We start from the raw sequence: 15,375 nt of genomic DNA on the forward strand, positions 1-15,375 counted from the left end.
GTTTAACAGCTTCAAATTAAAGGGGACGTTATTTGTAGACATTATTAATATCAATACATGATCTCATATCTTAACTTTAGGAATATTTACAGCAACTCAACTCCACTGAGGACATTTTTCAGGACATTTCTGAAGTTCGACTTTTTCTGTCCTCTTTGCTTTAAAGGCACAGTTTTCAGACATTTATGGAAAAACAATCCACTATGAAGTTACCGCATCTCATTTAAATATACAATCATGTATGAATAAATGGATTAAATATAGTACATAGAGAATGAAAAGATTTTCTTTTGTTTTAGGAATGTTCTGTTAAAGATGTAAACAGCATAAACAAGCAGCTCAGAAAGGAAACCAGGCCATTATATTTCCCTATCAGTCCTTTAATCACACGTGGCAGTATTTTCAGCTTCTTGTCCAGATTGGAAAATCACAAAATAAAGTAAGTACATCTGGACAACTACAAGTCGTTTATTTGTAATCTTGCTCAGAGACACGTATGATTACTACAGAGGTTTTGCAATTAAGATACATCTTACTCATTAAATTCACCTGGAAAATAGATATGACATGTAGGGGTGGGAAAATCAAATCGAAAAATCAAATATTGGGATTTTCTGCTTCACAATTTTTATATTATTTATGTATATATATATATATATATATATATATATATGTTTTTCCCCCCAAGTACATAAAAATAATTCATTATGAATTTGTCATTTTTATTGTTTTTATTGGTCATTTTAATTATCTTCTTGAGCATTATAGCAGCAGAATGACAGTCTGGCTACTGTGGTGTTTTTTTTCCTAACAAATCAAGAAAATGACCAAAAAAAAAAAAAAAAAAAAAGGTTTTGTACACTTTTGTTTTTAATCTACAAAAACCAGCAATATCAAAGAATTGTGAAAATTGCAATTTAAATCGAATCGGCCCCCAAAAAAACGGGACAAAAGCATATCGCCACAGCCCTAATGACATGATTCCTCTTATTCCTTTTCTTATAAGAAAAAACGCATTAATATCAGAGAGCAGATTCAACTATAACTTAGTAATGTCCGATGAGGAACTGTACAAAAATAGAAAGCTAAATAAGCTGAATAAGATGAACCTGCGCAGTTTTACGGATCTTTTTGACAGAAGTGTTGCACGGTTAAATATCTCCGGGAACTTTAAGCTGATGTTAATGACGGACACCTCAATTAATTTTTAGGACAAATAAGGGATCACCCCTAAATTCACCTTAGAAACACCAGGAGGCTCCAGAAAGAAGTCAACCCCAAGATAATATATCATACAAAGAATGAATACATCACTACAAACCTCCTTCATCTTCATGACAACTAGCAGGACCCTCGTGAGTCATTTCAAACAAACGAACGGGGAACACGTTAGCAGAGTTGAATAAAACTTTTGACCATAAAACAGCAAAAGACATGATATGTGACTGTTCTGTTTGTTACTCTTTAGCTGCTAGCTTGCAGAGTTTCTGTCCCATCGTGATGAGACATCTTTGTAGAGCACCTTGTTTGTACGGAGAAATTAGCAGCTCTTAAATGGACAGTCCTGTTCTCATGTTTTTGTCCATATAATTAATTAGGATTTGAACCGGGTTTCATATTGGATGATAATGCTTGAGGCTTTTAGCAGTTTTTTCTCCCTCTGGTTTTGCATGCTACATGTTAGAAATGATGCTTCCAGGTGTGTGAAAAGAGCTTCTGTACTACAAACATCTTTTGTGATAAAGAGGTTTGTATCATTGCCCCCCCCCCCCCCACATACTGAAACTGTACTTTACATTTAGTGGTACTGTAAACTTTACATTTATCCATCTGCTGGAAGCAGAACTGCTGAGATACTTAAACACAAAAAAAGTTTTGCTAGCTAAAAATCAATGTTGCTTCATTTAAAAAAAAATAAATAAATAAAATAAAATAAAAAATAAAAAAAAAGGGGGGAAGATCCAACAGATTACATCGTTGGCAGTATTTCTTATGTTTACCTTAAAGTGCATCAAATAACTGATGCTTGATTACATCTTTTAATCAATAAACAAGGAAACAGTAATACATTGTGCATCTTGGGGGGGGAGAGAACCTGTGACAGAACACCTCTTCCAGTCCAGTTCAGATCATTAAATTAAAAGATTAAAATCACAATAAATAAGAATAATTAAATAATTCAGTCACATGAGCTCAGCAGTTTTAGCAGGAAGCTTTCCAACCTCCCACCTTTAGGGGGCGGCAGTGACACACATGATCAGTGTGTGAATGTTTACAGTTCCAGATCCAAGTTAATGTCGTCAGATTTTACCTGACTTAAACAAAATGGCTGGATGATTCCAGACCAATAGGAAAACAAGCTGCAGACCACTTCACACCCACACAAACAGCTCAAACGCAGCTGAGTTAACACTGTAAAAAATGCCAAATTAAGTCATTTTAATCTAAAAGTTTATAAACAAAAAAAGGACAATTATGAACTTCTAAGTTACAAACTGCTTTTCTACTTCATGAGCCAAAAAAAGAAAAAAAAATCATGTTCCCAAACAAAATGCCTGAAAAGCAGCATCTCAAAAAGCTCACCACAAATCAACATCAGCATCCTCCAGAGTGTCAGCATGTTAGCACAAGCCAGCATCACATTGCTACTTACCTCTTTATACAGCGAGTAGAGGAAGACGGCGGTCTGCACCGTCTTTCCCAAACCCATTTCATCGGCCAGGATGGTGTCTGTACCCTGAGCCCAGGAGAACCGCAGCCAGTTGAGACCTTCCAGCTGGTAGGGGTGCAGATTCCCTCCTGTGCTGTCCAGGTACTCTGGCTGCCGCTCAAACTTTATAGTCGGCTGGAAACAGGAGTCGTTTAAAGTCATTATTATCTTAAAAATGTACCAGACTTGCCTTTGGTTGAATTTAAACATTAATTTAAACATCCTGGGAGGACGAAAGACTTCTTAGAACGGATGCATTCTGGCTCATTAAGCTTTAGGTTGGTTGTTGACACTTTATTCCCCGTCACAAAGCAGCAGCTGCGAATGACTCGTAACTCATCCAGCATCTTATTCAAATTACAAACAAAAGTTAAGTGTCATTCCAGCGGACTTACATCTATCACTGGGTTCTCAGGAGGCCTGTCCGGCCGCTTCACCCTTCCTTTAATCTTCATTTTCTTCCCTGGTCTCCCTTCATCTCCCATCATCAGCTCTCTGTAAAACAAACAAACAAACAAACAAACAAACAAACAAACACACAAACACACAAACACACAAACACACACACACACACACACACACACAGTAAATAAAACTGCTCGCATTGTTGAAGGTTTTCCTGGTCGTCATCGACATCGAGCTGAATCCATCTTACCTGTGGTTCCAGTACTGCAGCTTGTAGGGGTCAAACTCGGGTATGTCCATGTCCTCGGCCTCCCAGGTGGCCTGGTCGTATGGCAGCTCGCGCCACTTGATCAGGTAGTGGACATTGTTTTTCCTGTCCACACTGGAAAACACGGAGGAAAGACAGTTTTTTTTTTTCTCTAGAAAGATAAATGTCACCCAAATATATAAACATATCCAAACATTCACTAAGGAGACGGTAGATGCTACGCTTGCAGACTAAAAGACACCTGCACATGGCACCAAACAAAGCGATGGCACAAACACCTTTAGATGGTACCAATAGAATCCTATTGGTACCATCTAAAAGAAACCTAATAGACCTAATAGAAACTAATCCAGTTTGAGATTATTTACAGAAAGGAAATAATTCTTATGACTTTCTGTTTGTGTTCACGAAGAGAAAAGAACAATCGGGGCTGGAAGCAGCATTATTTTAAGTTTCACAGTGTCTTTCTGAAGTCATTTACTAAACGCTCCCTTCAGAAGCAGTTACCTGACAGCCGGTAAATTTCAGAAGCAAAATAATATCAGGTGTTTTATCAATAAACTATTCAGTTTTTTTGCTGACAAAAAAAACCCCAATCCCTAATGGTTTCTCATATCTTCATTTCTGTAAACAGAAATGTGATCGGGGTCTGAACTGGCCAGAAATAAACCCAGACTGGAGCAAAAACAAAAACAAACAAACAAAAAAAACACTCATGGTCCATGTCAGTCAAATGTAACAGATGAATTACATCCTTGTATTATTCAATAGATGTAATAAAAGGCAATTCTATCATATTTTGAGGACTACAGATGGAAAGTAGCTTCTTGCTCAATCTGGAATATTTACACACTGTGTTGAATTCGTACAAAGTGTTCATTAATGTGAATTTTCCTAATTAAATTAAATTAAATTAAATAAATAAATAAAATCAAACATAAATCACAAAAAAGTTGGAAAAAAAAAAGAAGAAGATGGAATAAAGTCTGATGCATGACGGTTGCGTTCTAACCTGTGGTTCAGGATGCGATGGATCATCAGCCACTCCATCTTGATCCCAAAGCGGAGATATTTCTCCTCCAGCTGAACAAATGTTGGATCTTTGCTCTTCCTCTTGTGGTACTTGTCTTCCTCTCCATCACCAAAGTCGATGGGTGGCGGGTCATCCATGTCATTCTTTCTTTGGTAGTTCCTAAACATCACCTGGCAGTGCATCTCCAGCTGAACAGGACGAGGAGGAGGACGGTTAAGGCGGAAATACACAACGTGGATGGTTTCTGTTGTTGTTGTTGTACACACCTGGAGCTCTGTGACCCAAGAGCAGTGCCAGTAGGACAGGTTGCACCATTTGGCAAAGAACTCCCTCTCGGGGCGCCCTGCCAGTGGGGCGGGATCGGGGGCATCAGCCGGGAGGTCTGGAGGGCGTGGGACAGGTGTAGGAGGCGGGGGGTCTCCCCACCGCCATGTCAAAATTTTCTGCACCTTCCCCTTCATGGGCGGACACTAAAACAAGAAGACAGTTCTAATTTTTCCACGATGTTCCACTTCAGATCATCAACGCGGCGTCTAAACAGGGCAGTTTTACAACCTATATGTTATGTAAATCTTTTAAAAGCTGATTAAATCAGATAATTGTCAATAAGGATGCACCGATACCGATATCAGTATCGTTATTGGCTCAATACCATGAGTGTGTACTCATACTTGGTATTAATAAAAGTGTTCTGATACCACACTAGTCAAGCCAGTGTGTGTTTGATGACTAGCTTAGGACGTGTTTTGCCTTGAATGTTAAAATGTGACATTTTTTTGTTACAATAAAAGCGAGATCTTTGTTTCAAAATCGCACATTTATAATTGTATTTGGGTAAATATGCTAAATTAAAATAAAACTTGCTGAAATTGTTAGATCTGTAATGTTATTATATTTGTATTGATGAGGTAATTGAAAGGATTTATTACAACCTAATGAAATCTTACACAGATATAACAGCAATAATAACCATAGTCACAACAATGTTCATATAAACAGATTTAGTATCGGCAAATATCAGTATCTGCAGATATTCAAATTTCAGATATCATGTGAGTTCAGATCAGAACTCCCAAAAAGTGGATCGGTGCATCCTGAATCATCAAGGTTATTTTTCACATAATCTAAATGTAAAGTAACAAATAAGGAAAATAAACAGCAGTAATGGCTGTAATAATTAAATGGCCATCCTTTAATAATGGACCTCTTATTTTCTTAAACTATGTGGTTATTAATCTTCATGGGTAGTCCTAAAAAAAAAAAAAAACCTTAAATGAGTTAGAAATTATTTCTACTCATTACGGGTTGTTTCTGCTCTAAAATTGAGTTTGACCTGCTGACAAATTGCATTTCCAGTCATGTTACGCAGGCCAAAAATAAAAAGCTTCTCAAAGCTGTTGGAAGTTCTTGAGACAGAAACGTACCGTGCAGCGGGGGCAGATCCACTCGCCGTTGGGGATCTCAGGAAGAGGGGGGTTGAGGCAGTGAATGTGGTACGACGAGGGACACGAGTCACAGCAGAGGAGCTCTCCTCCGTCTTTACACACCCTGCAGAACTCCATGTGGTGGTCGTCCTCCTCCGTCTCTCCCACCTCACCGTTGTCCTCCTCTCCTTCTGAGCCTTCCTCCCTGGCTTCCCACTGGATGCCCTCTTTCTCCTGGACAGATGGAAATGTAACTTGAATTAAAACATCCTTTCCTAGCTGAAATCTACAAGTTAAGCACGTATTTCTTACGCAGTGCGGGCAGCTCCAGGTACCCTCGGGTGCTTTCTCCATGTCAGGGTCCAGACAGACCATGTGGTACGCTCTGGGGCAAGTATCGCACAGAATGATCTCTCCACCCTGCTGGCAAACCTCACAGTAGTCCTGGTGGTCGGTTTCATACCCGTCACCCTCCTCAGTTTCTAATGAGAAACAAAAAGATGTGAAAAAATTCCTCCCTTACATCAGACATAGAAATGGAGGTGCAGGATTTTATATGAGCCATAATTCAGGTTTACATTTTGATGGGGAAAAACCCCTCACAGTGAGCCACCACCAGCACAGCGCAGGTACAGATTACCTCGGGTACTTTACACTGCAGGTCTTAATGCTCAAATTTCATTTTATTTCATTTTTTTTTAAAAACCAAAATCAAGTAGTTTGTGTGATTGTTCACGTAATTAATATGACCATCATCAAACGTAAGAGTCAGCAGTACATGACCTCGCAGTGACACACATGCACAAAGGTAAGCACAACAACACGCAGTACAGTGTTTACTTCCAGTTTTTGTGTATCAATTTTGGATGTGCTTCCACAGTCAGAAACAACAAAACTTTCTTTCTGACTAGATGCATCATCGTTATTCCATATGATTTCATATGACTACGCTCCTCTTCCACTGGCACACACGTGTGTCTCGTCTCACTTCCAATATGGCCGCAAAGGGTCAAAAAATCGGAACCAAGCTGCAATGTGGACGTAGCCAAGGCGAAGTGGAAACTTTTCTAAGTTACAAACATCCATTTCAGAGGAACTAAGACTGATTGTTCCAGACATCTGTTTAAAGTTGATAATGCAAGCTTGTATAAAACACTTTCAGGATGCAGTGTGTGAACTTGAACATTTCGATGGTCTGGATGTTCAACAACAAGCAAAAACTATAATTTAGCAGCAACAAACCACCATAACTCCTGTAAAAAGAACTCACACAGCAACACTGCTGTGTCTCTGTGGGAATTTCGACCTCTTGAAAGCAGACAGCGTGAAGCCATCCGTGACGTCCTCTGATTGGTGCCTCAATCTTATGACAGCGGCTCCAGAAGATGTGTCAGCGTGCAGCAGCTTAGAAGATGTTGCACTTCTAAATATACCAAACTCGGCTGACTCAGCCACAGTGACTAATGTGTATCTGTGTACCTCATGCTGTGCATTCACACACTGTCAAAGCTTTTCCTGAACTCGGTCATTACTGCTCTCTGCTGAGATGCTAACCTGCAATCTTCACTTAGTTAGCTCAGTTAGTAACTACTAGCTGCCATAATGGAGAGTTTTTTTAAGATATAAAGAAAAGCACATAAGGAAAATTGAGAGGACCGAACTAAAAGTTGATAAATCCCCCTTTTTTTTTTTAAAAGACCAACCTTTCTTTCTCTTGGGTTTGTTCTTGGAGGTCTTCTTTTTGCTGCGGCTGCTGCGACTGTTTGAACCCTCTGATATGGAGACGCTGTTGATGCTGCCATTCTCAAAATCACTTTCAACATCAGGCTCGTCCTCCTCGCTCTGCGTACAGAGAAACCATCACTAAATTTCCAGTTAACAGACACGTCCGTGTGTCTGGACAGAGTTGGGTTTACAAATGACACAAAAGGAGAGAGGTCGTACTGATGAGCGTTTCCTCTTGTTGTTGAAACCTCCCAGTTTGATTTTTAAAGGAGCAACTTTCTTAGTCTTGGCATTATTCTTCTTGTCTTGTGGTTTTGCTGCAGGTTTTGATTTCTTGCGGGCATTGGGACCTGCAACAGCAAAATGGAACAATAGACTAGGAATAAGAGGAAGTTCACCTCACAAATGAATTATTTTACCTGCTGAAAACTTCGGCTGGTTAGTGCTTTTTGATTCATAAAAGTTTATACCTTTGCCCTCCTTTGTCTTGGCCTTGCGGAGCGGAGGTGCAGGAGTCTGCAGAGGCTCTGCTGGGGGTGGCGGAGCTACAGCTACTGGGGCGACCTCTGCAACCATGGTGTCTACAGCGGCCGGTACGTTGGCAGTAGCCAGTGCAGCGTTTGCAGCAGCTGCACCTCTTAGAGGGTTGTTGGTGCTGAACTCACGCCACTTTGCACCCAGAACCATCATCATCTTTGACACAGCAATTTTGGGGTTCTTGGCAGCGATGAGGGGTCTGTAGTAAAGATAATGAGCATTTAATAGGTGGTTTGAGTCTATTTTTTCCCCTTAAACACATTACGATTAGAGGAATACTCTCATTTTACGTCAGTTTATATTTTACAATAAAAATTAGTCACCAGTCGAGCCTAAAACTACTTAAGCAGCAATGCTAAACCAATAAGACCAAGAAACTACCTGACAAACTGGCTGAAGGCTTTGTAGTTGGTCAGAGATCGGTAGTCTTCCTCAGTAAACACGTGGTCAATGTCCTCCATTCCCCAGTCATCCAGCAGCTGAGATGAAGACTTTGGTTCCTATGGGACAAAAGGAAAAATAATAACGGTTAAAGACAGATTTTAAAATGTGAATGATGGCCCAATTGAAAACAGTGAAAAGAGGAAGACACCAGTGGGTTAAAAGTCTCTTTGTTGACTCCAAGAGAGTTTTATACCTGCATTTTGCGAGCGCTGGTACATACAAGATGCATATTAATAGAATACAACCAGTTAAATCCTACAACAGCAGGCCAATGTAACTAATCAGGGATTAAACAAAGAAAATAGGACTTCTGTTTCATAGACAACACCTTCCTAATGTTTTCTTTTAATCATGTTTCAATGACATGAGTCACGACTGCAAAAACAGTTCAACTACAAAAGAAGCAAAGGCTTTTGCAGACATAAGTAACAAACTAAAAATCTAAAAGAAAAAGACTGAATTGTCTGTTCTCTGAAAAAACATACCAGTACTTATCAAACTGTTAAAACCACCAGAATGTAGAGTTATTGAGAACCCAGTTGAGTAAACAAGCCTGAACATAAGCGAAGCTCCCCTGGATTGATTCAAGACATGCTAAAGGGACAAAATAACTATATCTTTTCTAAAAGCTGTAGCTGTCAAACAAATTTGAAGCTCCTGCTTCATTACTGACCGACCGCACACAGCCTGAATGACCAACATGTGAGGCCAGCTGTGACATGAGCACAAAACACAACAGTAGAGCTCAGGTTTTAAAAGAAGCATTGCTTTGTATTTGTGCATCACAAAGGGCCAGATATTAAAAAAAGACTTTTCTCCTTTTACATCGGCAGAAGCCGCATGCTAGGTGACGCGAGGCCTTATTTCACTTCACAATGCACAAAATCAGTATGTTACAGATGCTTGCAATTTCTAGAGAATAATAGTGTTTTTCTCTCCACCAGACTCCATTTGCATTGGTTGAAAAGCTCAAGTGGCCAGTAAAGAGCCTCTGGAAAAGCAGAATCCAAAAAGTTTTAATATATTGACAGCAACGGTCAGGCATATTTTTGAATATGACTCCATTAAATTGTTTGATGATATAAGTCCCAAATGTTAGAAAGGGTTGGTGGTTTAAAGTTACTACACAAAGATTTATTGATTTGCTTCATTCTATGTAATTTCTAAATAAAAACTGATATTTTAACCCCCCTACCCCTCCATATAAGCACTACACGTCAAACCTTTTCTCTTGAAGGTAAACTTTTACTTCTTACTTTAAACCAGATACAGAAGCACGCAACAAGCTTTATTACTAACAAAAATCTCAATTACATGACCATTATATCTGGGATCAATCAGATCATCGTAATAATCTGATCTGAAATGCCGTATTTGAAAAACCCTGCCTACATTTTCCAGTTCATTTTAGGATTTTGTGCGTAGTGACGCAGCTTCCTATGATTTTCAAAGCATCCAGTCTTTGTTGCACATGGTAGCACCCACGGTCTTAGCAATAGATGCTAATGTGGAAGCTAATGAGCTGCAAACTGGTTTAAATGTTTTTTTTCTTGATTATACTCCTGACTTCCCGCTGCTGCACACTGTCGGGTTTTTCTTTTGTGTTCCACTCATGTTGTGACGGCATCACTTCCATCTTTTTAATGGAGGTTGCAAGCAGTTAAATTTCTTTTGCACATGCGCAGACATAAAAAATAAATATTAAATAAATATAAATAAATAAATATTAGATGTACAGGGTACATGCACAAAGACATCCGGGCATTGGGGATAAATATAAGCATGTATATCAGATTTTTCATTGTCAGAAATCTGCCATTGTCTGATTAAGGAGATCAGATTATGCTGGATACATGATCATTGATGAGATGATGAGATGACCCCATAAAATAATCAATAAATCAGGTAATGATCAGATTTTTGGTGTGCAACATAAACAAGCTTTTTATGACCATAGAACAGGAAACCAAGGTGCTAGAATATGATGGCAACATAATGGTCAAGTTTATGCCCCCAAAATCATTATTTTTGTACAATAAACAGAAGGGAAATAAATATATTTAATTAATGATCATTGTGGACTAAAAAAGCAAGATAACCTTTCAACTTATCATCAATGGTTTCAATATTTGCCTCAAAAGATAAATCAGAGAACATTCAATTATTAGAATATTTTCACTATCATTAAACCAAACTCATCCTTTATGGATCCACATGTGTCTTTTTGCAGTCTGAGTTATTCTGCATTTTTTCCTTATTAAAAAAACATACATTAAACACACTAGTCTGAACTGGGCCTCAAGTTCAACAAGGGCCCTGGAGGTCGAACAAAGAAGTTAATCTCAGCCTTGTCAGTAAGCAGATGAAGACAACGCTGCACATCTTCCTCCTCTAGCAGCCTTTGACCAAAGCTGCGCTGCAACCCGTTGTCTAAGGGAACGGGCTGCAGACCGGAGAGAAAAAAATTAAAATGTATTTTATCTCCCAAAAAAAAAAGAAAGAGAAAAGAAAGGCTGTGTGCGCAGTGCAGTTCCAGGAGGGTTGCCATGGCAACAGCACACAAGCATGCATGCATATTGTGTGTACATATATTTCCTTTTTTTTTTTTTTTTTTTTTTTTTTTTTAAATATAGATGCACACCCCCTCCCCCTATCTACCCATCCCAGACACACACTGACACACTTGCACACCCCACACCTACCCCCTTGCATAAGTGTCATTAACTACAAGACCCCCTATTGGCTGCCAGCCTCCAAGTCCATCAGACACTGTTCTTTGTTCAGCCATCTCTCATATCATCTGTTTGTCAAACCACAGAGGACTCCATTACAGGTACACAGTCAAAAGGCGCTCACCACAGAGCAAAGAAAAGGCTGCAAGAATAATTATTTCCCAAGAAAAAATGGCCCTTTGAAGACTTGAACTAGACAAAAGGCTTTGCATTTTCACCTCCACAAAAAAAAAAAAAAAAAATCCACCTTACAGCTAAAACCAAGAAACAAGCCTATATAACAATGCATCTGCACATCTTTTATATTACTGAGCACTTTCATAGAACTGTGCAAGCTTGTTTGTATGGTTTGGCCAATAGTGTTGCAATACATGAGAAAGTGTCATATAGAGGTTTATAGATACTAAATAAAAAATACTTGCAGATTCTTGCATTGTGGGATCTGTTACAGAAATCATCAGTAAAGTTTTCCTTTATGTTCAAAATAGAAATTATAAATGGGGCAAATAAATAAATAAATACAAGATTTTGCAGAGTGTGCTTTTGCATTTATCTCATTTCAACATCTAAGGGTTATAATGCAAATAGCATTGCAAACATCTCAACACTGCCAACAAATACATTCATACTTTGCGTGCAACTCTTAAAGAGAAACTTTAAATGCTTAAAACTCTTCCCTACCGAGCAATCGTCATCGTCGTCATCATCGTCTTCCTCTGGCTCTGGCTCTTTCCTTTTGGAGCTCCTCTCAACGCCGGCGCTATTCCTCTTCTTTTCTTTGCCGCTGCTGGCTCTCTTCTTCTTCTTGCGACCTGGAGTGTAGTCACTGCCCTCACTGTCAGAACGATGGACAGGGCCCCCATCTTCTACATCCTCTACCCCACCCATGTCCATGGGCTCTGGGGAGCTGATGGCAAGTTCCTAAAACAAGAAACCAGGAGGGAGTCAGCAGAACGAGACTAGATGTTACTCAAACGTGGCTGGAAAAAGTTAACTCACTGGAATTTAACTATGATATCAGCATAGATGGATCTATTTCAGAGTGGAAACAGGTTCTTATTCATTTATTTATATCTGCAAGATCAAAAATCAACTTTAAGGCTAAAATAAATAAATCACAAAACTCTTTGTTTTTTTAGAGATGTTTAAATCAAGCATTTGCTCCTAATTACCTCTCTGCGAGACCGCCTTTTGCTGCCCTTGCCCTCTCTACTCTTCTTGGCTTTTTTCTTCTTCTTCACCTTCGGAGTCTCATTTTCTGAGATCTCCTCCTCCTCATCATCTGCAAATAAAAAAAAAAAACAAAACAAAAAAAAACAAAAAAACATTCATTCATCACCAGAACCGCTTAGTCCGATCAAGGGTCGCGGGGGAGCAGGAGCCTATCCCAGCAGTCTTTGGGCGAGTGGCGCCGTACACCCTGGACAGGTCGTCAGTCCATTGCAGGGCCACAGAGACAAACAACTACTCACACACTCCTAGGGACAATTTAGGTTGACCAATTAACCTAACATGCATGTCTGTGGATGGTGGGAGAACCCGGAGAACCCATGCATACACGGGGAGAACATGCAAACTCCACACAGAAAGGCCACAGAGGATCGAACCAGAGACCTCTGGCTGTGAGACCACAGTGCTAACCACTACACCATAATGAAAAGTGGAAAGAAAAACTAAATAAATATGTAAAGATATCAGGCCATTGGAGAAATTTCCTCATTAAAATGGACTTTAAAGAACTGTGTGTCATTACGTTCAGGTGTGTTCACAAAAACTTTAAGGATAACATGGTCGGTTAACATTTGCATATCCTGCTGGAAACAAAACACCAGCTACATGCTTGTTAGATGAGGCTCAGTTTGTTCATATGCCCCTTCCCTCCCAGTAAACATGTTCCCAGCAAGGAGTTCTGAGAACCAGGAGAAGTACAAGTTAAATGAGTGGTCCAACTTAGATCCGTTTTTTTTTTTTTGTGGGGGGGTGACTGAAATCAGTTTTACTCCGGTGGTTAAAACACTAATTTACAGCTGATTAGTCAACATGATTTAGCACAGTGCTGCAGGCCTTACGGCAGAGGATCTCAGTCCACTTGTCTGACACTGCTGCACTGATACTCAGAGCCTATTAATGTAATTGTCTATGGTAAGACGTAAATGGCAAGCTGCCATTAAAATGCAGATTGCAAGGAAGAAGGTTTAATGTAATGGGTTTTTAGGTCATATAAAGGAGACCAGGCTGTGTGTACGTGGCCAGATGCACAAGTTGCAAATAAAGCTACCACACTGTAGTTGTATTCCCTTCTTGTGGCAAATTTCAATATAAGGGTTGCATGCAAAGACCCACCAGTAATCTGGAGGAATCTTGCACAGTTATACAGTAGAGGTGGTGTCAGATGGTTTGCAGGTCACACTAAGGACCCAAAACTAAGTAATTGCATTAACTGCTCTTATATTTAGATAATTTAAAAGTTGAGCTTAGCAGGTCATCTACCATACTTGAAATAACACTTCATAGAAAGAACACGTCAATAAAATGTTCAACTTGCAGAAACGAAAACAAGAGATTTCTGACTTCTTCATTTAATTTCTGTCATCTTTTATTGTATCATGAATATCTTTGACAGCTGGGCAGAAGCTGTCTGAGATTTTCATTTGGGCTGACAAATTAAGGAAATCGTTATGGACATTTTCTTTTTACGCCATAGTGAAATAAATACTTATTAAAACTCTTATAGTGAAACACATAGTGAATACTCATTTCACAGATAAACCAGTCAATATTGGGACTCTCCGTTCAAGATTTCTGATATCATTCATTATCATTTTTTTCTAAATCCAAAGAGCTTCAAATAACAGACCTCACATAATTTAAATGATTTATCAATGATAAAAACAGACTTCAATCAGGTTTATGCCAAATAAGCAAATAACTACAGCTCTGCACCTCATAAACCATAAGATTAAAAATTAATTAAGCATCTTAATAGACCAACAATGAAAACGTTCCCTTGTTGAAACCTGGCGTCTAAATTAATTAGTTTATAAGAATGTGTTCTAATATCAGCATGAAATATGTTGGGAAATTAACATGAGCTTTTCAGGGGGACAATAACGTGCACTTGAAAAAAGACTGATCATTTTTCACGCGATGTTCACTTTTTCTTTACATTAAAATACGTCTATATGTAAAATAATTTCTAAGTATTACGTGGGGGATGCACGTTTTTATTAATGAAGCGTAGTTTTTATTCGACCTTAACACTTGAAGCTGATTGTTTGTTCTCGGTGTATCCTGCGCGTGCTCGTCGGACTTGAACAAATTGTAAACAATCTTTGAGCACAACATCCTATAAAAACAAACAAATACACGAGGAAGTACAACTAGTTTTGCCAAATGACAGATAAACATGCTTTTCGGCTTTGTTATTTCTACTTTTTTTTACCCCTCCAACTCAAACCGAAGGCGCCGGCCATGAGGAGGGGAACGTCATACGCCAGCTTTCAAGCTAACTGGCTGCCTCCATCTTGTCATCGAAACGTAAAAAAAATACCGGTAGCTGGCTAACATTAGGCCCCGGGAACATGCCGGTTTGTCGGCGTGGCTTGACGACAAATCAACTACAAGTTACACAGCTTCTGAATGCGGTTCGAGTAAATCATCTTGTTCTTCTTTGTGTGTTGAACAGCAGCAAAAGCTGCGAAAAAAGCCGGTTTAGGTGAAGTTAGCTCACCCGGTAGTTAGTTAGCCGCGCTAACGAGCTAGCGCTATGCTAACGCAGCATGATTGATGTGAACGTCAAAAACATCTGCTCAAGCTAGCACATAACCAGCGTGAACGTAGCAATCTCAGCTAATTTCAGCTAGCCTTCTCTTACCTTGCATTAAGCGGTCGTCGGGGGCTCCATAATCATCTCTGTCATCATCACTTCCAGACATAGCGGACAGCAGAAAACTTTATGTTTAGTTAGCTAACTGTTTAGCTAACTAAATAAAGTTATTGTGTCGTGATAAAATCCAGAGTTCGGACCCAGTCTTGAATCAGTCCCAAGTGGTGGTTTGTAGTTAGGAGGGAGCAACTGGCCAGGTTTAACAGGACAA

At 39.3% G+C, this 15,375-nt stretch overlaps 1 protein-coding gene across 1 annotated transcript in view; it reads right to left on the reverse strand.

Moving 5' to 3' along the window:
* Positions 1-15,375, reverse strand: part of chd4a (chromodomain helicase DNA binding protein 4a) — a 30,026-nt gene that overhangs the window by 14,059 nt on the left and 592 nt on the right. The window contains exons 2-15 of the mRNA XM_079259235.1: positions 15,153-15,353; positions 12,451-12,560; positions 11,960-12,199; positions 8,484-8,602; positions 8,036-8,301; positions 7,785-7,915; positions 7,544-7,682; positions 6,153-6,322; positions 5,841-6,074; positions 4,683-4,886; positions 4,396-4,604; positions 3,366-3,497; positions 3,106-3,205; positions 2,654-2,845 (exon numbers count right to left, since the gene is read on the reverse strand). Coding sequence (XP_079115361.1) covers positions 2,654-2,845; positions 3,106-3,205; positions 3,366-3,497; positions 4,396-4,604; positions 4,683-4,886; positions 5,841-6,074; positions 6,153-6,322; positions 7,544-7,682; positions 7,785-7,915; positions 8,036-8,301; positions 8,484-8,602; positions 11,960-12,199; positions 12,451-12,560; positions 15,153-15,213 — 2,307 coding nt within the window. The 5' untranslated portion in view covers positions 15,214-15,353. The remainder of the gene's footprint in view (positions 1-2,653; positions 2,846-3,105; positions 3,206-3,365; positions 3,498-4,395; positions 4,605-4,682; positions 4,887-5,840; positions 6,075-6,152; positions 6,323-7,543; positions 7,683-7,784; positions 7,916-8,035; positions 8,302-8,483; positions 8,603-11,959; positions 12,200-12,450; positions 12,561-15,152; positions 15,354-15,375) is intronic.

This window comes from Telmatherina bonti (genome assembly GCF_933228915.1).
Source record: "Telmatherina bonti genome assembly, chromosome: 19".
Lineage (NCBI taxonomy): Eukaryota > Metazoa > Chordata > Actinopteri > Atheriniformes > Telmatherinidae > Telmatherina > Telmatherina bonti.